General features: G+C 35.5%; 6 protein-coding genes across 9 annotated transcripts; 3 read left to right on the top strand and 3 right to left on the bottom strand.

The window, feature by feature from the left end:
- Positions 1–4: 4 nt before the first annotated feature.
- Positions 5–1,905, bottom strand: LOC105176575 (GDSL esterase/lipase At5g03980). The gene is made up of 5 exons (XM_011099428.3): positions 1,458–1,905; positions 1,154–1,366; positions 916–1,064; positions 515–788; positions 5–416 (listed from the first exon to the last, which is right to left on the bottom strand). The coding sequence occupies exons 1-5, from the start codon at positions 1,741–1,743 to the stop codon at positions 208–210; spliced, it is 1,131 nt and encodes a 376-aa protein (XP_011097730.2). The 5' UTR covers positions 1,744–1,905; the 3' UTR covers positions 5–207.
- Positions 1,906–3,227: 1,322 nt separating this feature from the next.
- LOC105176574 (uncharacterized) lies at positions 3,228–6,358 on the top strand. The gene is made up of 5 exons (XM_011099427.3): positions 3,228–3,380; positions 4,037–4,110; positions 4,879–5,036; positions 5,640–5,715; positions 6,051–6,358. Exons 2-5 carry the CDS (start codon positions 4,062–4,064, stop codon positions 6,245–6,247), a joined length of 480 nt encoding a protein of 159 aa, XP_011097729.1. The 5' UTR covers positions 3,228–3,380; positions 4,037–4,061; the 3' UTR covers positions 6,248–6,358.
- An 842-nt stretch (positions 6,359–7,200) lies between these two features.
- Positions 7,201–11,802, top strand: LOC105176573 (calcineurin B-like protein 3). Of its 4 annotated transcripts, none has more exons than XM_011099424.3 (10): positions 7,201–7,366; positions 8,087–8,167; positions 8,261–8,409; positions 8,859–8,941; positions 9,045–9,104; positions 9,631–9,742; positions 9,860–9,912; positions 10,503–10,583; positions 10,747–10,859; positions 11,466–11,802. In XM_011099424.3, exons 3-10 carry the CDS (start codon positions 8,292–8,294, stop codon positions 11,521–11,523), a joined length of 678 nt encoding a protein of 225 aa, XP_011097726.1. In that variant the 5' UTR covers positions 7,201–7,366; positions 8,087–8,167; positions 8,261–8,291; the 3' UTR covers positions 11,524–11,802. The 4 variants fall into 4 exon arrangements, with proteins under 4 accessions (XP_011097726.1, XP_011097725.1, XP_088733281.1 ...); XM_011099423.3 differs by having other exon boundaries at positions 8,073–8,167; XM_088877155.1 differs by having other exon boundaries at positions 8,014–8,167.
- A 1,540-nt stretch (positions 11,803–13,342) lies between these two features.
- On the bottom strand, positions 13,343–16,435 carry LOC105176572 (heat shock cognate protein 80). The gene is made up of 3 exons (XM_011099422.3): positions 16,177–16,435; positions 15,453–15,594; positions 13,343–15,361 (listed from the first exon to the last, which is right to left on the bottom strand). Exons 1-3 carry the CDS (start codon positions 16,297–16,299, stop codon positions 13,527–13,529), a joined length of 2,100 nt encoding a protein of 699 aa, XP_011097724.1. The 5' UTR covers positions 16,300–16,435; the 3' UTR covers positions 13,343–13,526.
- Positions 16,436–18,840: 2,405 nt separating this feature from the next.
- Positions 18,841–21,294, top strand: LOC105176571 (protein transport protein sft2). Its single transcript, XM_011099421.3, has 4 exons — positions 18,841–19,268; positions 20,241–20,508; positions 20,604–20,708; positions 20,897–21,294. Exons 1-4 carry the CDS (start codon positions 19,063–19,065, stop codon positions 21,005–21,007), a joined length of 690 nt encoding a protein of 229 aa, XP_011097723.1. The 5' UTR covers positions 18,841–19,062; the 3' UTR covers positions 21,008–21,294.
- Positions 21,295–22,201: 907 nt separating this feature from the next.
- Positions 22,202–23,874, bottom strand: LOC105176569 (uncharacterized). The gene is made up of 2 exons (XM_011099419.3): positions 23,494–23,874; positions 22,202–23,308 (listed from the first exon to the last, which is right to left on the bottom strand). Exon 2 carries the CDS (start codon positions 23,216–23,218, stop codon positions 22,331–22,333), a length of 888 nt encoding a protein of 295 aa, XP_011097721.1. The 5' UTR covers positions 23,219–23,308; positions 23,494–23,874; the 3' UTR covers positions 22,202–22,330.
- Between the last annotated feature and the right edge of the window lie 350 nt (positions 23,875–24,224).

Below are 24,224 nucleotides of genomic sequence, written 5' to 3'. Positions count from 1 at the left end.
CTAATGAAGTAAATAAAGCAAGTTAGTTTGCTGAATACTGAGCATCAATCTTCTGCTATATTTTTTTCACCAAATATGACCCAGAATATAGAAAAATACTACACATAACGTCTATATTAAAATCTATCTAAGACCACATGACTACTGATACTAAACAGACAGCTAAACACTGACCACAATGTTGTAAGAACAGATATTAATAGTGGCTCAGAAATGGCAGTGGAGGTTGGTGAAGATGTCATGCACCAGCCACCCAGCCATTATCTTGTATCCTTCTTGTGTCAAATGGACCCCGTCCCAGCTCAAGAACCGACCCGGATCCGCACAGACACCGACACCTGGAGCTCCACACATTCTTGTCATGTTGAAACTGTATTTGCCTCCACTCCCACAGCAAGCCCTTTCTGTATCAAACCCTGTTGAACAACAATTATTATTTTATCTAATAAACTTCACAAATATCTAGCTACGTACTAACTTTGTTGTTGTTGTTCTAAGTTGTGTGTTCAAATACCATGAGATTTGGCGAAGTGGAGCAGGTACTGATAAGCGTTGTAGTAATCAGCATAGACTATGATGGCATTTGGGTGCTCTTGTTGCAGCTTTTCAATGGCTTGCTGCAGCTGTTCATTATGGTACATTGCAAAGTCGTTCAGCTGCTTCAGGCATCGATTTTCATCGTATGCTGCCGACTTGTTGGTGTGGAAAGCTGTTTTATAGATCGGGAGACAGCCGATGGGGAAGTTTCCAGGCACCACCACTCTTGTTGCACCGAAACTAATCACTCTCTGCATCAAATTGCGAAGTAGAGTCAGACGAATGTAGGTGTTTTTTAATTATAAGAATAGTATTAGCATGTAACAAGAAATGAATAATATTGCAATAGTTATAACATATTATATTGAAGGAACTTACCCTGACAGCATTGATAATGGCATGGACAACCTCAGGCACCATGCTTTGTAACTCGTCCATCGTTTTACCTTGGAAGATGGCGTAGTTATAATCATTCCCTCCGATTTCTCCCACCATGAAAAGAGCAGTCTGGAGTTTCTCAGCACACTCTGTTGATCATCATGATTGATGTTTTAAGTAGGTAGGTATAATTAAGATGAAGATGATGAGAAGTTAAGTAGGAATTAAAGGAACATACCTCTGTGATGAAGGCAGATAGAGTTGAAGTGAGTGGACATCCAGCCCAACTGTATGGTGAGGGAGCTGGTGGTGACCGGAGACAAGATGTGTTTAGCAGCCAGAACGTGAGAGGGCAACGCTGTGGAACCGGCAACCGCAAAGTTGACTCCATGCTTGAAATCTGCATCTGTGTCTTTGTAGGCTGGCAGAAAAGGTAGACCCGCATCCAATGCTATAGAGAGAGACAATCCAATGTCAAGTTGAAGACATGGATGAATAATATTCAAGAATAATAACATGTATGATTCAAGATTTAAACATACCTATGTAATCGATCATGAGAAGGCCATTGGAGCAACGACCGGTAGCGTTCTTGAAGAAGGTCTCCCCGTAAGGTAGTCTAGCGAACGAAGTGGAGGAGCCAATAGGGAATTCCCGGATCAAATTCCCGGTGTCGGAAATGGAGTCTCCGAGTTGATAGATTTGATCAAAGTTGCAAATCTTGAGAGGATGAGAGTGAGCAAAAGAAACAAAGGAAACTAAGGAGCAAAGAAGAAGAATATTGGGTAGTAGGAGAAGTAGCTTCATGAAAGAAGAAGAAGCAGCCATTGATGGAGAGATAGGTAGTTGAAACAAAGTATATGTGGAATGTCAGGATGATTGATTGTAGGAGCAAGGATGGATGCTTTGGTGTTATATATATATATGTTTAAGAGTATAGTAGTAGTAGTATTAGTAGTAGAACAAACATCCCATATACAGTCCCATTTGGATTAGAAATTCAGTCCTCCAGTCATTGTCCTTTCCTCCAACTGTAATGTAGTCCAAGCTCTAGTGGTGTTGGGCATCTAATACACACTTGGATTTTTTTATTTTAAAATTATATTGTATTTTTTACTTCATTTAATATATTTAACATTATGTAAATAATGATTATGTTATTCGTTTTATTTAGGATAACTTACAACTATGTTCTCTGAAATTTGTTATAATTACGAATGCCTTCTCATCGTTTGATCAATTACAAATACCCCATGATATTTGAAAAATTATGTAATCGTTGGATGGAGGTATGAAATTGTCAACTTTACCTTTACTGTTTTTTTTAAAAAAAAAAATTAAAGAACTTTTAAAAATATTGAACAGGGTGGATGAAAAAAAATAATAATTATAAAAAAAAAATATCCACCTAGTCCGAAAAAATAAAAAAATAAAATTATAATTTTTAATGTACAATGATATTTTGGTCAGTTTACCATAAAATATGAATGAAAGCTTATCGAATTAGGCTAATTGTTAAACGAACGTTAAAATCAGGAGGGTGTTAATAATTTCACAACGAGGGGGTATCCATAATTATGCGAAACCTCAGAAAAGGTCGTTGTAATTTACCCTTTTATTTATTTTAAAAAAACTTTATTCACGCCTAGTAAATAAAAAATTCAATCCACTCTTACACATAGTAAACTTGCGTAGTTTTTCAATGATAATAGAAAATGAATTGCAGAAGACAGTTTTGAGAAATAACACTTTTCTTCTCATAACTTAGAGTATTTTATTTTTTTGGTCTCACTAGTTACGTAATTCTCACTTTTAGTCTCATAACTTCTAAAAAGTAATATTTTTTCCCCGTGGGATCTTTTCGATTATAACACAAAAAGCCACGTGATCGTAAGTGTCTTTATACTTTTGGTTCATTGGTTTTGAAATCTTCACATTTGGTTCGATAAATTTGAAAAAATAACACTTTTGGTCTGTATACTTAATGACCACGTAGCATTTTTCGTTAAATATTTGACAAAAAATATAATGAGATCGAAAGTGCTATTTCATTTAAAATTATAGAATCAAAAATAAGAATTCTATAGTCAATAGAATAAAAAATAAAAAGATTTTAAATTACGGGACGAAAAATACTATTTTCGCAATACAACTCAAAATAAAAATTGAAAAATATGAAATGAAATGGGCCATTTAATATACTAAATAAATAAATAAATTTTTTTTTGTTGGATTCTATTTTTTCAGATAAAATATATCATAGCGTATGGTCTATGGGAAAGAAAATCTCTATAAAAAACTAAAAAGAGTAAGAAAACTTATTTATTAAGAAAAAAGGAAACGCACGTGCGAATCACGCGGCGCCAAGGGGTACTTAATCTTCTTCGTTGTCTTCGTTCTTCCTCCCCCTTCTCTCCTCTCTCGTTTTCTCTGGTTCGCTGCTCTGCTCTCCCCTCTGATTCCAGGTTAAATCATGATTTCCAAATTGGAATTTGCCCTACTTTTCTATTCAAGATTGTGTGTGCGTGTGTGTTTGTTCTCTCGACTTGTTTCAATTTTTTATTTATGTATCTGGTGGATGTGTGTGTTCTGATTTTTGGATTAGGAAATCATTCGTGGCGGATATAATCAAATGTAGCAGAGTTTACTTTGATAAGAATAGGTCGAAAAATCAGTTGAAATTGGTAGGGATATCGGAGAGGCATGATGATTTGGGGTTCTTTTCGAAAACCTGATTGTGTGTTCTCCGGCATATGTTTCTGGTGCCTTCAATTAAGGATGATGTATGTGAACGTTTTGATGAAGTTTGATACGACGGAAGAAAGTTGTTTAGTGCTCTTAACAATCAAAAGACTTTCATGTGTACATATGCATTATTTCCTAGGTCGGTGTGCTCGGTGTCGGCATAGGAATCGAACACACCCCCCACTTCTTTTTTAAAGATTTAATCAGAAAGTTTTTGTATCCGGATAATATGAAACTTCCATGAAGCAAGTTTACATCCTGTTTAATTTGGTATACATACAAGCTAATTCGGAGCTTCTTGGAGGCAAACATTTGTATTTTCTTGAGTAATGTTTTGTACTCCCTCTTCCCATCTCAAAGTTATGAATTTTTTCAGGTGATATAATTTAACTGGAGTCGAGATGTCACTAAGTGCTGCAGTTGCCAGTCCAATCACATCGCTGTCTGTTGGTATGTGGATCTTTGTCTTCTATCATCTCTGGGAAGCTACATATGTTAAATGTCATGGGTGTGAATTATATCTTGCCACTTTGTTTAATTGTTGATACTTGCAGATGGTCTTGTTGTTTCTTGAGTTTATAATGAGACAAGGCTTCTCCTCTTTTGAGTTTTGTATTGTTCTCTGATAATTTTCATATTTTGCTCAGTAGTGGTCTTTCGTCTGGTTTGGGATGGGTAAACTAATAAGATGGTAATCTCATCTTTGGAAGAAGACCAACATTTAGTTCTAAGAGTCTCTTCCACTTTACCATGAGTTGATCTCTCATGATGAAATTATCCCACTCTACTGATTAGTCAAGTTTATGCTCAATGAGCCAGGTCTATGCTGGTAAGCAAACATATGGTCAATTGCATTTTCTAAATAGCATTGCTGAACATGAAATTTCCTGGTTATAGAGTATTGACTTGCTGGTTTAGTGGTTATGTGCTTTCAACTCATTTCGTATTTAACAATTTATAGTATTGGTTTACCTTCATATGATTCTGTAACTTTTTCCCTCATATGGTATTTATGTCCACGAGGACAATGAATTGCGTACGAGCTATTTGAGAGTGATAATGATACTCCATACGAAATCAAATCATGTGACTTTTGAATTTTATGCTAGTTGATATTGCGACTTATGTAGATTATTTATTAGTTGGATTATGTGATTTTAATCTTGTTATATTTTTCATAGTGCTGGATCTAATATAAATTTGATTCTCTCTTCACAGTTCGACCAGTAGAACAACGGTTGCAGTTTAAGAAGAATGTCTGGTCCAGTCCAGTTGGACTCAAGCCTCTTCGCATGCAGTATCATCCTGTTCAAAGAAGAAGTATCTCTAGTGCTTCTCGAGTGAAGCATGCTTCTGTAATATGTTGTGCTGCTCTGGTAATTTTACTTCCTCTCGTGTTGTATATGCTCACAAGAATTTTTATTCTGTGATAATTAGTATGATTATATCCTTAGAAAGGAATAGTCTGTTTACAAAATGAATTTATTCCTTGTATCGAGAGTTATTATTTCCTTTAATTTTATCCATGGACCTGCCAAAATTGATCTAGTTTGATTTTTCAAAGTCTAAAAGGGGCTTGGTTTCCTCCTCTTTGGTATGCTGAGATATGGTAGATTTGGTGTGCAAGGTAAGGTCTGGGCAGTAACTTTGTTATTAGTTTCCAGTTATTGGTGCTACAGTACTGCTTCTTTCTGTCTCTCTTGTGATGTGTTGAAATGATTTGCATTGTTTTCAAGCTTTTTGCCTGAAGTTGTATTAGTTTAACTTTATGGACTTCACAAAAAGATGTGGAAAGGCATTTTGAAGTCCCCAATATTGCATGTGAGACTTGCAGTTGCTGAATTCATTTTCTACTGGCTAAAGTCTTAATGTAATATGTGTAACTTGCTGGAGTGTTCATCTTTTTATTTCTGGAGTTACTTTGGATCTACAGCTAATGGAAAGGCCTGTATTTCTGATTATCTTATTTTTTACTGCAGAACGCGACATGTGCTGCAGAGCAAACCCAAACAGTAACACGTCAATCATCTACCATTACTGTTGCACCTATCCAAGGTAATGACCACATTTTCATTTGACTTGGTCTTATGTTGTGCTGCCTATTGTGGCTACACATTCTGGGTGAAAAGAATTGAGCCAAGATGAATAGTGGAAAAATTTATGATTCTCTACCTCAGTTTGGAAGTAAAACTATCATGCTACTTTAGCTCGACTCTTTTAGATAACACCAGCTCAAAGACTGCAACAACCTGTCAGATTCATTTGCAGTTCTGAGAAAATCTTATCATGTGATCGATGTAACACTGTTTTTATTTTCATCTGCTTTCTGCTATAATGTAATATGCGGATATAGAATATCTTTGTTGATTAACTGTTTAAATGAATTTCAGGAAAAGAGAAGTCCCCAGAACTTGATGATGGCGGGACGGGATTTCCACCACGTGATGATGGCGATGGTGGTGGTGGTGGAGGCGGTGGTGGTGGCCACTGGTCCGGTGGGTTCTTTTTCTTTGGCTTCCTTGCTTTCTTGGGCCTCCTAAGGGACCAAGAAAGCGAAGGACCGTACCAGGATGAAAGGAGAAGATGAGAGATCATAGATTATATATAGCTACTTGTATCTGTTCTGATCGATTCTTTGGCTGCTTCGGGACAACATCTAACAGTATGGTTTGAAAGTATCAATTATTTTTTGCCCTCATGACTTTGGCAGCAGAGTACCACGTTTCTTCAACTTATGAGTGAAGAAATAACACTATTGATGAAGTCTTCAATATTTCTTTTTCTTTGTTAATATTAAAAGAAGAAGTAAGGGCTCAATATTTCGGCTTATATATAAATTTCAAAATTCCTGCAGCCTTATCCCTGCCGGCTGCAGGCAGATCAGGTATGGCTGCTCAGCTCGTAACTGCGGTTGTTAATGTGTATTAATGTCTATCTATTTTTGTAAGAGATGTTTATTCATACTCGTAACTTGTTGATCCATGGACCATAATTGGAGATGCATTATTATTTGGCATTTGCATAAATAAAATCTTTTAAGGATACATTACTACAATTTTTCTTAAAATTTATTATAATTTTAAATATTTATTTTTTGTTGAAAATTTATAACCACTCTTTTGAAATTAATGACCTTCTAACAAATGTTGTTTTATAAGGGGCTGTTGTGAGATGATTTTTAATTTTAAAAGAAATTGTAATTTTTCAAGATGGTGAGTAATTGTAATTATAATAAATCTTGATTATAATTTATCCCATCTTTAAATATTAAAAATGTATATGAAATAAGTGTTGTATATTTTTTAATCTATTGTTTTGAAATAATTAACCGCAAACAGAGGCAATAGTTTTCTTGATTAACAATAGACTAAAGTATAGTAAAAGCCCAAGTACAGGGGGGTTAAATGGGAGGGCTAAATTGTAATTGCGTCGTCGCTGAATTATAATAAGTCGACAAATTGTACAAAACGACATGCCACCGAGCCCCATGCCCATCAACATCCTCATCCTGCCACTTAGCCACCAACCCTTAAATTATCAGATTCCGTTCCTATACTAGAAAATATCAAATATATATATATTTTTTTCTCTCTCTCCTCTCAGTTGGTTTTTATTATTCACCTGATTTTTGTGCTCGTCCACTCTCTCAATTTTAATAGCAGTTAATCTCCTCTGTGTTCGGGTTCGAGCTTTCGTCTCATCAAGGGTAGCGTCTCTAGTCTATTTCTGTCTGATTCTTAATTCGTAATTGTTTTTGTGCTTTCACAAGTTTTGGAGGTGTGATTCTTTGATTTGTTGCTGGATCTGTTGGGGAATTTGTAGGGGTTTTGTTTTTAATTTTTTTCTGGTGTCGTTATCATGTCTGTGAAATTGGATCAGATCTTTGGTCGGATTGAGTTGCTCTGGTGGTTCCAGAACGTATTTTCGATCGAATTGTGATAATCAGTGGACAAATTAGTGGATTTGCTTCTAATGATAGAGTGTTTTTTTTCCTTTTTTAATCTTGTTTGAGGTGTTTCGGCTCGTAAGATTGGACAATCTTGATTAATCTTGGGTAATTTTGTTATCATTAAGAAATTAATTGGTTCATTTATTGGCCTTGACTTGAAAGTCTTATCCTGCGCCGTTAAATTCATATCGCCTGAATGAAGATGGTGGTCTTCTGATTGTGGAAGTCTATATGTGTTTTAATTTTGGGTTTCAAAATGTTTTACTGGCATGGAATCTTAGTACTTGATGATAATATGTGATAAGGCTTAATTTCAACTCTTTTTAATGCTCAAAGTGTTGACATTGGGAGCTCAATCAATATTGAAAAGAAAGATGTAAAGCATAAATTTTGCTCCATTGCAGGAAACAATCGTTTATATATGTCCTCTTTCTGAAGTATGTCCTCTGACAGTTCTCTTCAGTACCATTGTCACAGGTTTATGCAAATTGACTATCAAGTATAAAACCTGAATTTTGAGATTTTGTCTGAGCACCATAAGTGGAGAATGATCCAAAGGTTCTTACCTCTCCTTTTTTCTCTCCTTTATCTAAATTGTTCATAGTTTTCTGATGAGCTGTATTTACTAAAATTATTTATCTTTTTTGACAGGTATGGATTATAATAATGTGCATGAAATACCATGGTGCAGTGCTTAGAGGGGATCAAGCATTTATGTGCTGCAGTGCTTCAGTGTTGTGAACTTGATAGGCAATCAAGGGGCCTAGAGGATCCTGAAGTCCTTGCACGAGAGACCGTGTGTATGCTATCACGGGCCCTACTTCTTTTTATTAACTTTTAGTCCCTGCTGCTAAAGCTAATCAAAAAGGAAACGGACCAGCAAAATCATGGATAGCCTGGATATCTGCTTTTTAGAATTTCATTTGTTAGTTTGGTGACTCAGTCCTATTTAAACTTGTGCCACCTTGTCCTCTAGCTAAATATTTCTGTAGCCTTATTTCTGAAAGGTCTAGAGCCTGTTGTTATCTAATAAAATTGTTCTGTAACTTATCTTTCTAATTCGATATCAGATCTTCATCAGATTCTTATCTTATCTCAAATGAACATAGGTTTTGGAACAAGGAAATGAAACCAGTTCCCATAGATCTTATTTAGCATGCTATTTTGTTTGTGTAACTAATTCCTATAATATTATGTGCGACGAGAAAGGAAAGCTGGCCTTCGCTTCATGATTTCTCCTCTGTTGCAGTTAGTGTGAGTGAAATAGAAGCACTTTATGAGCTCTTTAAGAAGATTAGCAGTGCTGTGATTGATGACGGGCTGATCAACAAGGTTCCATTATGATTACTAAGATAACCTGTATATGTTTTCTTTTACATGAATTATAATATCTGTGCAAAGATCGTCTTTCAATTTTTCCAGCATTGTCTTGCAGGAAGAATTTCAATTAGCATTGTTCAAGACTAACAAAAAAGAGAGTTTGTTTGCTGATCGGGTACTAGCTTTTGACCCGGTTTATTTTCTGCTATGTTTCTTTGTATCATGGATTATCAGTTTTCATTTCATGTGAATACTTTTTTTTCTTTGAATGTTATATAAGTAGACAGTAAGTTAGTAACTGCACAAATTCATGTGGTATAACATTTGATAAATCTCAGCATGTGTTAAGCTTAGAAAGATGAGACAATCATACAATATGAAAGTAAATCCATGCATGAATTTTTTAGTTTGAAGTGCAATAACTTCTTAAGAGATACATCGAAACTAATTGCTTGCTTCAGTAAGAAATTCCAAGGTGGTTTCTAAGATGTAAAGTAGTCAGGTAATAGCATTAACATTTAATGTGAGTTGCCACATATACTTGTAGACCATCTTGTTAGCCTTCATTATTACACATGCATGTTGTGTTTATAATGATCTATTACTAAAAACATTTTTTAGTTGATGTATGTGTTTATACTTTAGAAAGATTTCAAAAAATGTTCTTGTGAATGTCTTTTCTCGTTCTCCAACTTCAAAAGCAGGTATTCGACTTGTTTGACACAAAGCATAATGGAATTCTTGGATTTGAGGAGTTCGCCCGTGCACTCTCTGTATTCCATCCAAATGCTCCTATTGATGATAAGATCGAATGTATGTCGAAACTTGCATATAGAATTTGGTTTCTAGTGATTAGAATCAGTTTTAATATTTCATGCTCCTTTCGTACTCTACGTAGTATTATAACATCTTCGTCTTCTCACACTGCAGTTTCTTTTCAATTGTATGATCTCAAGCAGCAAGGTTTTATTGAGAGGCAAGAGGTAACAATTAAAACCTCATATTCATTATTAGTGTTTCTGGGGAAACATGACTTTCTTGAACCTTGAATCTTGCTGTCAGTCATAAATATTTTTCTATGGCTGTCAATTTCTGAGTGCCAACTGTATTCTGTTGGAAACTCTGTGCAAAATAGCTTTTCTCTTTCTAAAATGATGTAGGTTTTTACGGATGAATCTGTAAGAGTTAACCAATGAATAATCTATATTATAGAAGTGTAAGACTTAAGTTTTCATTCTATGTGAATGCAAAAGGAATTCCTTTTGCTTGTTATCGTACGTTTTTGTTGACCTTATGTCTTATTAAATGCATACACTTGCAATATTTCAACACTTGCAAGCACCATCTATATATTGTATATGTTTAAATAATGTTTTCAACCAGTAAACTGCAGGATAGTTTAACTTCTGTGGTTAATCTTGTAATTCAGTGTGACAGAAGATCCTGCATGTTGGAGTGTCTGGAACATTGCCTTTCTCGCATTTTTTAACATGTCGAGAAGAATGTTAATTTCATTCTGAGAATGCATGGTAGATGTTACTCGCATGTTTAATATTTGGCTTCAACTTCGCAGGTGAAGCAAATGGTGGTTGCCACTCTTGCTGAATCTGGCATGAACCTGTCTGATGAAGTTATTGAGAGCATCATTGACAAGGTTGTTTATCAACTTATTTTTGTAAAATAATCCTTTCCTTTTCCACATAATGTACTTAATTCTTGATAAGTTTTGGCAACGTTGTTTATCAACTTATTTTTGTAGAATAAGAATTTGCTAGAAATTGTATTATTGATTTATGGAGTTTCTGTTTTTGTTTCAGACCTTTGAAGAGGCTGATACTAAGCATGACGGGAAAATTGATAAAGAAGAATGGAGAAGTCTAGTTTTGCGGCATCCGTCACTTCTGAAGAACATGACTCTTCAGTATCTCAAGTATGCACCTAATTTACTGGCAATGTACTGATTCAGAATATCTTACATTTACTATTCTCAACTTTAATTATGCGCTAAAGAATTCTACTGAAGCATTACTGTGATATATGTGAACCGGTGGCGGTGGATGACCCAAGAAAAAAGTTGTGTGCAATTTTATGTGCCTATCTAAACATAGTTACTAAGAGTATCACTAAGAATTCTTTTTCTTGGTAAAATATAAAAACCAATACTGATAAAACAAGTAGTGATAATTCATTTGAAAAGTTATGGTCCAAGGCGAAGTTGTACTATGTTGTTTACCGGTCTCTTTGTTCCTTGTGAGAGCGGAATTAGCATTTTGATTATGAGAACTAAAATGCAGAGACTATTGCAAAGAAATAATTGATTCTGTATCTATAAAAGAAAATGATGATCTTCTTGCGGAACATCACCTTGATATCTAACTTAAAAGACAGGGCCTGTGGAAAGCTCTCATCTAGGAATGTTTGTATGTATTAACATAAACGGTCACATGTTAACAATGTCTGAAGTTATTGCCCGCAACATCAATTTTCTTCACTTTACATTGATTCCGATTCGTCATTTGTTTCTTTACTTAAACAGGGATATAACCACTACATTTCCGAGCTTTGTTTTTCATTCAAGAGTTGAGGATACCTGATTCCAGAAGTTTGGTGCTAGCCCTGCCCTCTGTTTGTAAATGTTGGTTTGGTCGTGCTATTATTGCTTCAATTGCTTTTCTGGGATGCTATGTGTCATTTTATGGGCAATTAATGGATTGGATTCTGTTGCTATGTCTCTGTTGTTTACAAGATGAAATAAGGACTGTATTCTCATTGTAAGTGTCGATAACTAAATCACGCTTGCTCATGCCAATACAGCCTTACGGCGTTTTTGGCCTGATGGTTATTTGTTGATTGGGAGATTGAGAAATTGCCGATGTTGCAGGACTCAGTGTAGTTGCTTTACATACTCTTGGAATTGGATCCATGCCAGGATAACTGAATACATCTTTTCTGCACGATTTTCGTAGGAAAAAGAGTGACCCTCAACGACACCTTGTAATTTTTAATTTGAACAAATCATGCTTGACAAATCTGATCGAAAACTTGAGTTTGACTTGAGTTGGATTGGAGTAGTGAAAAAATTACTAAGACAACATGCTTTAGAAATGTACGATTTTTCAAAGACACGCGAGTGAAAAACTGAGAGCTCGTTTGGTTGTGTTTTTATTTTCATTTTTAGTTTCCAACATTTGGAAATGAGTAGAAATGCTTTATTGATTTTTGTGCGAAAACTGATAATATGTTTGGATTAGTTGTTTTCAAATGTAGGTATATAAGTGTGAGAGTGTTGAATACAGATATATGTATTCTTGATGTGACAAATGACCCAATTGATTAAATATGTGAAATTATAAAATAATCAAAGTGAGTCTTGCCATTTGAAATAATTTTAATTGATTTGAAACAAGAAAAGACGTGCTGACAAGATAAGACAAGTATGACAAACTCATGTAACCTATAATTTCAAAAATTGAATTAAAATAAGAATGCATTCTCAATGAAAATGACTTGATCAAATAAAATCTCAACTACTCAAATAATAAAAAGTGAAAAAAATCTCATTGAAAATACAACCAAACAGGCTTTGAATGTTCTGCTGCCTATTGGCCTCAGATCAAAGAATTCTGTTGGAACGAACATGTGAGTCATCCACTTTCGCACTTCTAGATGTTTATCAAAAGCGTCAATTCCAGAATTCTATGAGCACGAGACTCACTCCACTTTCACGCTTTCCGTCAGCCTGCTAAACTCAAGTTGCCTCCCAATCAAAATTGATTTTATAGTAACAAAATCTCCCCAACTAAAAGAGAAAAAAAAAGATAATTAAGCCCTCCACTCTTGTTGTGTTCTTCAATAGCACCATTTACAATTAATTTTTACGATTTGGCATCCATATTATCCATTTTATCCTAATTTGCTGACTATAAAAGCTCAAATATTAAGTTAACCCTCGTACTTTAGCCGCAACAAGGTAAATTACAGTGAATATTTGGACTCTTCTACTTAATAGACGAAATAGATAATATTCTTATAAAAAACAAGAATATCAATAACATATTACAGGAACTGAGAACACCACAATGCGGGAGAGTTAGATGTTTAGCTTTAAGAATATAAGGTGTCTATTAGGTGCAACATGCTTGAACCCGCCACTATCTTCATTACTAATAATATATTGAGCGATTATATTAGGACTTTTATGTCAATGTCCTCTCACAAGGTATAATGCTCCACGAGAACCAGAATATAACAACTTATCATCGTAGACAGTTACAACTCACACGATTTTTTCTAGTTGGAGAAATACGGGAAGGGGAAGGGGAATTGAGTTACTAGCAATCAAACTCCGAATAGAAGACTGCTTAATGGTTTGTATACTGGCCAAAGTTATGTCAGGCCATGCAAAGCAGAAAGTAGGCAGAAGTAAATTGTATAAAACCACCGTATTGCCACAGGAAATACTTAAAACAATACTAGCTACCAAAAGGCAATCCAACCTACTTGCATGTCAGAGAGAACCACCAGGCTCTGAGTACTCCAAAAGCTGTTACATTATGATATTCTCCAACTCAAACCCAGAAGAACACGCACCGGATGTCTAGTCAACTTCCTCCATCTTGCTGCCCTCAGCATCAGCATCAGCATCCTCCAACGGTGGCATGTCAACATCAGCTTCACCAGCATCTTCATCAATGCTCAGCCCAAGTTTCAACATCCTGTGAATTCTGTTGCCAAAGGTGTTGGGATCGTCAAGGCTGAACCCAGAGGTGAGCAAGGCAGTCTCAAATAGCAGCATAACCAAGTCCTTCACAGATTTGTCATTCTTGTCTGCATCAGCCCTTTTCCTTAGCTCTTCCATAATGGGGTTCTCAGGATTGATCTCCATTGTTTTCTTGCTGGACATGTACCCAGCCATGCTGGAATCCCTTAGAGCTTGTGCCTTCATGATTCTTTCCATGTTAGCAGTCCAACCATATTCTCCTGTCACCAAACAGCATGGAGAGTCAACCACTCGATCAGAGACAACCACCTTCTCAACCTTGTCACCAAGCACATCCTTAATCACCTTGCACAGGCCCTCAAACTTTTCTTTCAACTCTTCCTTCTTTTTCTTTTCATCCTCAGTCTCGTCAAGCTTGAGACCTTCCTTGGTGGCAGATACAAGCTTTTTGCCCTCAAACTCTTTCAATTGACCAACAGCATACTCATCAATCGCATCTACCATGTACAGGACTTCATATCCCTTCTTCTTCAGCCTCTCAAGAAAGGGAGAGTTCTCAACAGCCTTCTTGCTCTCACCAGTAATGTAGTAGATGTCATTCTGGCCTTCCTTCATCCTGGTCACATAGTCCTTCAAGCTGGTCATCTCATCACCACTCTTGGTGGAGTGGTACCTCAGCAGCTCAGCAATCTTTGACTTGTTTTGAGAATCCTCATGGATACCAAGCTTGAGGTTCTTTGAGAAAGCCTCATAAAATTTATTGTAGTCTTCCTTGTTCTCAGCAATTTCAAAGAAGAGCTCGATGCACTTCTTCACCAAATTCTTCCGGATGACCTTCAAGATCTTGTTCTGCTGCAACATTTCACGAGAGATGTTGAGAGGCAAATCCTCAGAGTCCACAATACCCTTAATAAAGCCCAGATATTCTGGAATCAACTCCTCACAGTTGTCCATTATAAATACACGACGAACATAGAGCTTAATGTTGTTGGGCTTCTTCCTGGTATCAAAGAGATCAAAAGGTGCCCTCTTAGGAACAAAGAGAATAGCCTTGAACTCAAGTTGCCCCTCAACTGAAAAATGTTTCACAGCCAAATGCTCTTCCCAGTCATTAGTAAGGCTCTTGTAGAAGGCAGCATATTCTTCCTTGTTGATCTCCTCAGGCTTCCTCATCCAAATAGGCTTCTGCTTGTTCACCAAGTTCCATTCATGAGACACTTCCTTAATCTTCTTCTTTTTCTTCTCGGCTTTCTCCTTGTCTTCGTCAAGGTCCTCAACCTTTCCTTCCTCATCCTTCTTGTCTTCCTCATCCTCATCATCAGAGATTTCCTTCTCTGTGGTCTTCTCAACCCAAAGAGAGATTGGATAGCTGATGAATTCAGAATGCTTCTTAATTAAATCCTTCAGTCTGCGCTCCTCAAGGTACTCAAGCTGGTCCTCTTTGAGGAAGAGAGTGATCTTAGTACCTCTGCCAAGGTTTTCACCCGATGTATCTCTGGTAACAGTGAACGAACCACCAGCTTGGGACTCCCAAACATATTGCTCATCATCATTGTGCTTTGTTGTGACAACAACCTTCTCAGCAACCAAGTAAGCAGAGTAGAAACCAACACCAAACTGCCCAATCATACTCACATCAGCACCAGCAGCGAGGGCTTCCATGAATTCCTTGGTTCCAGACCTCGCAATTGTACCAAGATTGTTCACCAAATCTGAAATTAAAATCAAACATGTAGACCTTTAGCTCATAATAGCAACTCAGTCACACATAACAAATAGATTAATACAACCACGGATACTAACCAGCCTTGGTCATACCAATACCACTGTCAATAATAGACAGGGTGTTATTGGTCTTGTCGGGGATAATATGGATGAAGAGCTCGGGTTGAGCATCAAGCTTGCTCTTGTCGGTCAAGCTTTCAAATCTAATCTTGTCCAGAGCCTGACATTCAGAATTTTAGTGGAAAACTTCATTATCCCTCTGGTGCAACAGTAACAAGTCCTTAAGCATAATACCACTAACAGCAAATAGTACACTCAGTAGCCGATCTACCATTATTTATTGTTAAAGGAAAAAGATTTCTGAACTATGATTCATAATCACCATAAAGCATTTCTTTGAAAAGGCAAACTAGACCTAGGATCATGCATCACAGCAGCATAATTCTAATATCTTATATTCTGTAATCCAGTATCACAACAGTACAAATGCAACTCTATACTGCCACAGAAATGTCTTCAATTTTTTTATAAACTATGGGATTCCGTGCAAACGACCACCGATGATTTATAAATAAAGCTTACAATACATATTAAAAGAAAGACAATTGTTCAAGTAATGGATCTAGTAAAAAAGGTATCTACCAAAGTTAAACAAAAGCATAGGTCACTTAAGCAAACAATACACCACACGCCGAAAACGTTCATCTACTAAATCATATAACCAGAAAATAAACCGACAGCAATTGGATCTAAAATAAACTATAACTACGCCAAAAACACACACACACAGAGAGAAGCTTACATCGGACGAGTTGCTGATCAATTCACGTAGAAAAATCTCCTTGTTGCTGTAGAAAGTGTTGATGATCAGACTCAACAGCTGGTTGATCTCAGCCTGGAATGCAAACGTCTCGGTTTCCGCCATTGCTACCGATCTGCACTGAAATACTGGCTCTCTAAAAAATTGGAGAGGAATAACAAAGAGACGGGAACTACACTTCCTATATTTGAAGAAGAAAAGCAAAAGAAGAGCAAGAGGCAAGGAGTGAGAACTGCAAGGGTTATGTTTATATAGCTGCATCCATTTAGGGTTTCTAGATCCTTCCACGGTCTCATTTTCCCGATATTTCCCTTCTCTCGGGGTGTTTAATTTAATACCCAGATTCATTTTACTATTGTTTTAAAACATTAATATATTTAAATTACATTTAAAAATTAAAATTATATTTTTATAATAATATTTATGCTCTTTTCTAAAATTTACTATTTATACGTGACTACTTTCTTTATCATGATCCGAGCAAAAAATATTAACATTAATAAGAAAAATTATTATAAATTTTAATTTATCTTTTATTTAATATTTTTATTTATAACAAACTTAATAATATTAATATGATTCTATATATATATATATTTATACTATATAAAAAAAAAGACCTTTTTCTCTCATAAATGACGATTATGACATTCGTAACACTAATTTTATTATTTTTTCAATAATACCCTCCAGTTGGATTTTTTTTTTTTAGAATTATGATATATTAGTTTATATATATTTTTTATTATTAATAATATATTTTAAAATATAAAATATTATTTATTATATGCATACAAAAATGGTATATTTAACTGTTAGTATATGTATATATTATATCTACCCCTTGTGAGAATAAAATATGCATAAAACTATTAAAAAAAAGAGTAAAATAAAAAATTTATATAATTTTTCTTTTTACTGATTTCAGTTTTTTCCATTTAAACACCAATGAAGTAAGGTCTGGTAAAATTAAAAAAAATATCAGAAAAAATGAAAATATGATTTTAAAACATCTTTTATTTAACTTTGGTTGGTGAGAGAAGCTACACGTGGTCCCCACCTAAGCAGCCCAACCGAGTTCCGGTTATGTGGGCAAGACATCGGGTACGGGTCACACGGGTGGGAGTTAGTGGGCGAATTATGGCCCACGTGTGTGAGTCTTTTGTAGGATTATTATGAAATTACGGTAAATATCACTTTGACCCCTCAAACTACATCTAAAATCAAGAAGCCCCCTCTGTGTCTTTTATTGAGTGGTTTGTCCTCTTTAATTTATTAAATTTGTTTTCAATTATCTAAATTCCTTGGAAATAATAGTTTGCTTTGGGAAATTCACACCATATCTGTTTATGTTTTGTATTTCTAATTTTTAGTTTTTATAACAGTATTAAAGTAAAAATATATTTGTTTATATATATTCTGATTAAAAATATATTAATTTGACGTCATGATTCAATATAAATATAAATTATACTGACTAATCCAAATATACTTTTATTTTCATACAAAATTAAACCATATACTTTTTTTAACGTAATTAAGCAAATGAATGGGATCACGTTCCATTTCTTCAATAACATCATAAATTATTTAAAAATTGATTTAATGGTCCTATAATTGGTGTGGACTAACCTGCGAAACAAACTTTACATATTTTGTTGTTTAAATCAGTAATTATTTCGATTAGAATATAAGCAAAAAAGTATCCAAGATACTTAAAAAACAATAAGCAAGTTGAACAACGTACACAAAAAATGAGTAGGATGCTCAAAAGTGTACCAGTGTGTCTACACGACAAATTATCATCTTGGACGTATCTGGCATAATATTAAAAGAAACTGGTCGAAAGAGAAATTAGGGTGTGTTTGGATTGATAGATTTGGATATGAAGAAAGGATCTGGAAAAATGATTTCAAATGACTATTAAGTAAAATGCAAATGTAATTATAAAAGAACAATACTTGAAAGAATATACATGTTGATGGAAACATGTTATTAATAAATATTTAATTTATTAATGATAGACTTTTATCATTATTTATTGGGGTGTAATATAATTTACACTGCAATATTGCAAATGAGCAAATTATTCCCGTATGAAGAAAAAAAATTACCAGTTTATCCGCTTGTGTTTTTGAAACAGAATAATTGACCTTATTAGACAGAGGGTAAATTGCTCTCTTTTAAAAAATATAGAAATATTTTGTTATTTTTTTTTATCTATAAAGGTAATTTACCCATTTACAATATCACAAAGAATTTGCTCGCATTTTTTCCTTATTTATTATATGTGGAAATATGAATTATATTGGAATTAATCAACATACTGCTATTACAATATTCAACATACAATACATCAATAATTTCGTCAACTAATAAATTCAAAGTATATATATATATATATATATTATTAACAATAAACTAAATAATTATATTAGTTATAATTCAAATTCACAAACTGTTGAATTATAAGACCTCAATCTCGACATACAAGTAAGATATTAGCCGTACGGAAAATTTTTCAATTTAGATTAGATTCGATCAAATTAAAATTAATTATATGGAGGGTTTAAGAAAAATAACCAATTATATCTGTAATACAATGAGTTTAATTTGATCGGATGTAAGAATTTTGGTTGTTGGGGCTAATTAGTGCTAGTGGTCAGTGGATTAACTGATAAAAGACTTTCCAAAACGTACTTTCGTGGAACTCATCAACGATTTACCTTAAACAATTAATCAGTTAGCAGTTCAGTCCCTTAAGAAGTACAGATCGTCAGTGGTTTTGGTTTGGGGCGGGGGTTTAATTATTCTGATCTGCCTTCAATCAGTTCATCCGAAGATCGCATTCGTTTACCACACAGTGAAATGCAGAAGTGGTTTTCAGCTGGCGCCGATGATGGTGAAAATTCTCCCCAGAGGACGTCGTCGTCCTCTCTGCTGTCTGATTGGAATTCTTACGCGGCTGCTAGATCTTCGGAGGAGAGTAGCAGCGGGGGCTCCCTGGCCGGAATTTTTGATATCGAATCGGCTGTCAGGTCCGCCAACGATACCGTCTCCGGCACGTTTAATGTGTAAGATTTGGAATCTTTTCTCCATTATTTTTATCCAATTTTAGGGTTTATGACGCGCGTGATGCTGGGGTGCACCCTTTGTTGGTTTGTTATATTCAATTGATTTGCTTGGACTCTTGTGAAAGATTGCGGTTATTAAGGAATTCAACGATTTTTCCACCCTGCGGTGACGGTTGGATGCGAGAGATAGCTGTTATACAAGTGTAGTTCTTCATTGATTGCCGAGGTGAACTGCAAGTTGAGGCTTGAAACCGAGAGCTTGATATAGGCTGCTCTTGATGCTAAACTCTATGGCAACTGAATTTTCTAAAGTAACTGAATGTGAACCATCACCAAGTATCATGGAACACTGATTAGGGCATGAGAAAAAGATTTATTTTGAAGAATGATCTAAGCAATGAAGAACTTTACGAAAATGTTCAGAAGGTTATTCTACTAGGTTTCTTCCACAGAAAGTTGAGTTTAACAGAGGATAGGAAACAAATAATTTAAATTGGATCATCATTGTAACAAGCAACAGCTTCTTATTCGAGAAGATGAATGATGTTGCTTTCTAGTATGTTTGTAAATCACATAAGCAAAGGCGTGTATATTTGGATCATATCACGATGCGATAGTACAAGGTTACTTTTTCATAGATCGGCCTCCAGCCATGGAGATTCCTTATTCGTCACTTACCTGTTAATCATGGAAATTTGTTGTGCAGAAAGCTTGTCAACAGGACATGTTCCCCACACTACACGAGAAACCTCCATACGTATTTCCACTCATTCCCCCCTTGAAAATAGGTTCTTTGATGGTCTAAACCATGGGCAATGTGCGCCTTTAAGAAAAAAGATAAACAAGGTTCTGATGAATTCCAGGATTTTGCAGATTGGAATTTCAATAGATAACTGATAATTTATGTTATCCACACTCTTTCAAGGGTGGTTGCTTCCACATAAACCTCTAAGAGTTCTATTCTTTTGCCAGGGTTTCCAAAGGAGTGAAAGATCTACCTGGAAATTTTCAGTCTGCCACCAGTAATATCCCTTCTGGAAAAGCACTTATGTATTTCGGCTTGCTCCTGGCAAGTGGAGTTTTCTTTGTGTTTATTGCATTCACTTTATTTCTTCCGGTCATTGTATTGGTGCCCCAGAAATTTGCCATCTGCTTTACTGTGGGATGTGCCTTCATCATTGGGTCCTTCTTTGCCCTCAGAGGTCCAAAAAATCAGTTTAACCACATGTCGTCCAAGGAGGTGCAGAATTACTTCTATGCAGAAGTCTTTCTATTCTCTGTCTGGATTCTGGATGTGCATCTTCTCTAATATACTTTTTCCACTTTTTCTATCAGAGGCTTCCTTTCACATTAGGTTTCCTTGGCAGCATGATAGGGACCATTTACGTCTCTATGGTGCTTCACAGCTATGTTCTATCTGTGCTCTTTTCCGTGCTTCAGGTATTAAGATCTAAGCTCCTTGTGTAAGCAATTAATTTCTAACTTTTGTGAATCTTATTTCTACGGGCAGTTAAATTCCAGATAATAATTTCCCTTACAATTGTTCTCTGGGAAAACAATATTGCTTATCTAATAGGAGGAAACCGATTGAGTAATTGTTTGATCGAGAAATCCTTATGTGCTTGTAGGTCCTGGCACTAGCATACTATGCTATCTCTTACTTTCCTGGTGGATCTACTGGTCTGAAGCTTATTTCGTCATCTTTGACATCTTCTATTTTGAAGTGCTTTGGCAGGTGATATTGACAGCCAAAACATTTTAATTGTTCTGTGATATGGTATTCTAGCCACATTCTGTCATTTCTTATAGACACAGGACACTAGAATGAACTATGTTCCCATGATGCTCGAGCAAAGTTTTGCAAAGTAAAGGGTACATGTCTCACTTCAGATTTTAATTTCTTGTCGACTACATTTTTGGATTGCTATATGATTTAACCTTCTGGCAGTGGGTTTTGTATAGATACCTTGTACCTGTAAGGTGGTAAAAGATGAAAAGAAACCAGTTTTTGGTATTTTGCCTTCAATTTCCATGTTTCTCCCATATTAGTCTAATGACAGCATCATCTTTGAATGGCATGCGTGAGAGTCCATGGAAAAAGAAGGGTAGTTAGTTTTCACCATATAGTTTGGTTAGATTTTTCTTTGATATTTGGGTAATTATGATAATGACAGGAGACTATTCTAGGCAATGTTCAGGTACACGATTGTTTTCCGGTTTTCGCTGAAACATACAGAAATTTCCCATTTCACCATATTGAAAAGAAAAACGTACAGTGGTATCATAGAAACCATGAGTCAATTCTTGTTCTGTTTTAAGCTGTGTTGGTTCTTTGATCCTAAAGATAGTCTCAGAAAATACGGAGTGATTTCTTTTTAATATGTTGGCAATGAATCAGTTTTCCATATAAGATGTAACATTTTATCATTGATCAGATCATTGTTGTCTTCTCCCAACTTGGCTCTAGTAAAAAATTGGATAAATGGAAGCAATCCGTTATCTATAACCAAATGCAATAAGTTATTAACAAAAAGTAAAGAACTGTTGAATTGAAAACACATATTTAAAATGAAATAAGTCATTGTACAAACAAACAAGTTTTACACCCAGGCATTACTTCAGACATACATTTCCTAAAATGTTGTCCTGGTTTACTTCATATTCTCAGTTTGGATAAGCTCATCTTGTGTCTCCAAAAGATTCTATCTAATACTGTCTGAAACAGAAGCCAGATTTTGGTAAGTATTTATACATTTCCTGCCAGTTTTTCTACTTTGAACTCTCCTAAAGCTTAATTTTCAATTACAAAAAGTCAGAAACTGGTGATTCTCACAAAAGCTAAGCTTCTATAGTTATCTCCGTAAGAACAGCCATTTTTCAGACAAATTTCTCATATGCTATAACATAAGAAATACTGGAAACAGTGGAAAAGATTCAAATTAAAGCTAAAAGATTTAACACTATCACATAAACAAATACAAAGCAATACAAACTCACAGAAACAAATCTTTACTGCAAACTGTTGACATACTTCTGAAATTTTGTACACCATAAAAATCCCCTCACTCAGTCTTCCAAGCATAAAGAAAATGGCAGAATCCCACTGAAGAAGGCTGCTCTTCTAACACATCCCAAAAACTCTTCCCAAAATCTTCAGCTTCAATATTACTGCTATGAAATTCACCTTCATCCGCATCTCTTCTAAAGACGAAAATGCCCACACCTGAATGGTTCCCGTTGTACAGCCAGTCATGCACATCCCACAAGATTTGCACAGGAGAATTATCCACCAAAATTGTTTCGTTTCCCCTGAATCTCCAATGCAAATTTGGCACTCGAATTGATTCCATCCCGTCTACGCTGATCCACATTTCAGGGTCATAAGGCCCGGACAGAGAAGACTCGATTATAATGCTATGCTCCTTGTCCTGGCCTAACGTTGTTTTCGTGCAAAAGCACTTCTTTGCAAACACGATTTCTTTCTTCTGCACTAGCGAGGCGTCTTCTGAGGGCAGCCTAGACTTTGTCCTCCTCAACGCCTCCTTCTGTTGATCACCCAACAATAAGATCAGCTCTTCTCTGGACACCATTGCAACATAGTAATCAGAGTCTGGCTCAGGGCTATCGGTGAACTTTGCAGACCTTAAATCCCAGAAAACATCGATGCGTTTCTCAGCAACTCTGAATGTTTTCAGACCCTTCTTGCCCCAAAACTGCCAGGTCTTGAGATCAATCTTGCATGTGTAGTAATTATCATCCTGAGGGTTCTCCACCGTGATGTAAAGCGAGTGGCCAATCACAGTCTTGGCCCATGTTACAGTTATGTTGCAAACTATATCTACAAGTTTCGCTTTGTGAATGCATGTTACAAAGTTTTCCGCAGGTTTGTTGGTTGTGGGGTCATCAGCAGGTTGCTGAACCAACGTTGTTGGAACGGAAGGTTCTAACATTGTCAAGAATTGTTCCAAACAATCCACATGTCTGATGACCTGATTCCTATTTAGAAGCCCCTTTTCGGACAAACTTTTGCAATCAGATACCTATTATCAACCAAAGGGACATTTGCAATGCAGATTTCAATTGAATATCTCATCTCCCACTTTTCCTCATGCATGCATAAATTGATGAAGAAAACCCTTTCAAGATCTCTCTTTCCTAATCTATTTTGAGTCCCTTTTGGACCAAGAAATACAAAAATACACAACCTCAGAAAACTCAAATTTACCTGGGCAGATGATGATGATGATTCTTGAATCCAGGCGTTATCTTAATTTGAATGGCAGATTTCTTGCTGCTCTCTCGTTTTGGAAGGCTATGAACAACACAATTATTTAGAAGAAACAGGGCCCTACATACATCATTAAATCAAAATATATGAATTATCAGGAATTAATAGATAGAAGAATCGCGAAGGCCTTTCTTATCCAAATGATGCGGATGTTTCATTTGAAATCTACAGGCCTTTCTTCTGGTTCTTCGTTTTCCTTCTTTGGTGATAGAGATGGAAATTTCAAAGTTTCAGATACACAACTTGCCAAGTGGCTGTATTTGGCAGCCCCATAACTCTGTACTAAATTTAGGAATAAATCCTCAATTCATATGATGTCTGTCTGATGTTTCATTTTCTTAAGGATGTGGGTATAAAACTTATGGGCCGAATTTATTAATTATTCGATCATTCTTTCCATATAATTCAATCTTGGATGAATAAAATTGAAGTTTCTTAATTCCCTTGTACGATGCACTAAAGTTAAAGAAATTTTAAGCCACAAAGTCCAAGTTTACGCTTGGATCGAGGAATTTGGAGTTAAGAATTTTGAATTTATGATAACAAATTTTCTAAATTTGTTTGGATAGTTTCATATTACAGAATTTCAAATCATTGATAGCATATTTTCAAGTATATTGTGTGGCATTCATAATGAATGTTAAATTTATTTAATATGAAGGCAATTC

The sequence above is a fragment of the Sesamum indicum genome, linkage group LG13 (genome assembly GCF_026168435.1).
Source record: "Sesamum indicum cultivar Baizhima isolate 11 linkage group LG13, ASM2616843v1, whole genome shotgun sequence".
In the NCBI taxonomy this organism is placed as follows: domain Eukaryota; kingdom Viridiplantae; phylum Streptophyta; class Magnoliopsida; order Lamiales; family Pedaliaceae; genus Sesamum; species Sesamum indicum.
The sequence above is the reverse complement of the archived record's forward strand: the minus strand, read 5'-3'. Positions and strand labels throughout refer to the sequence as shown.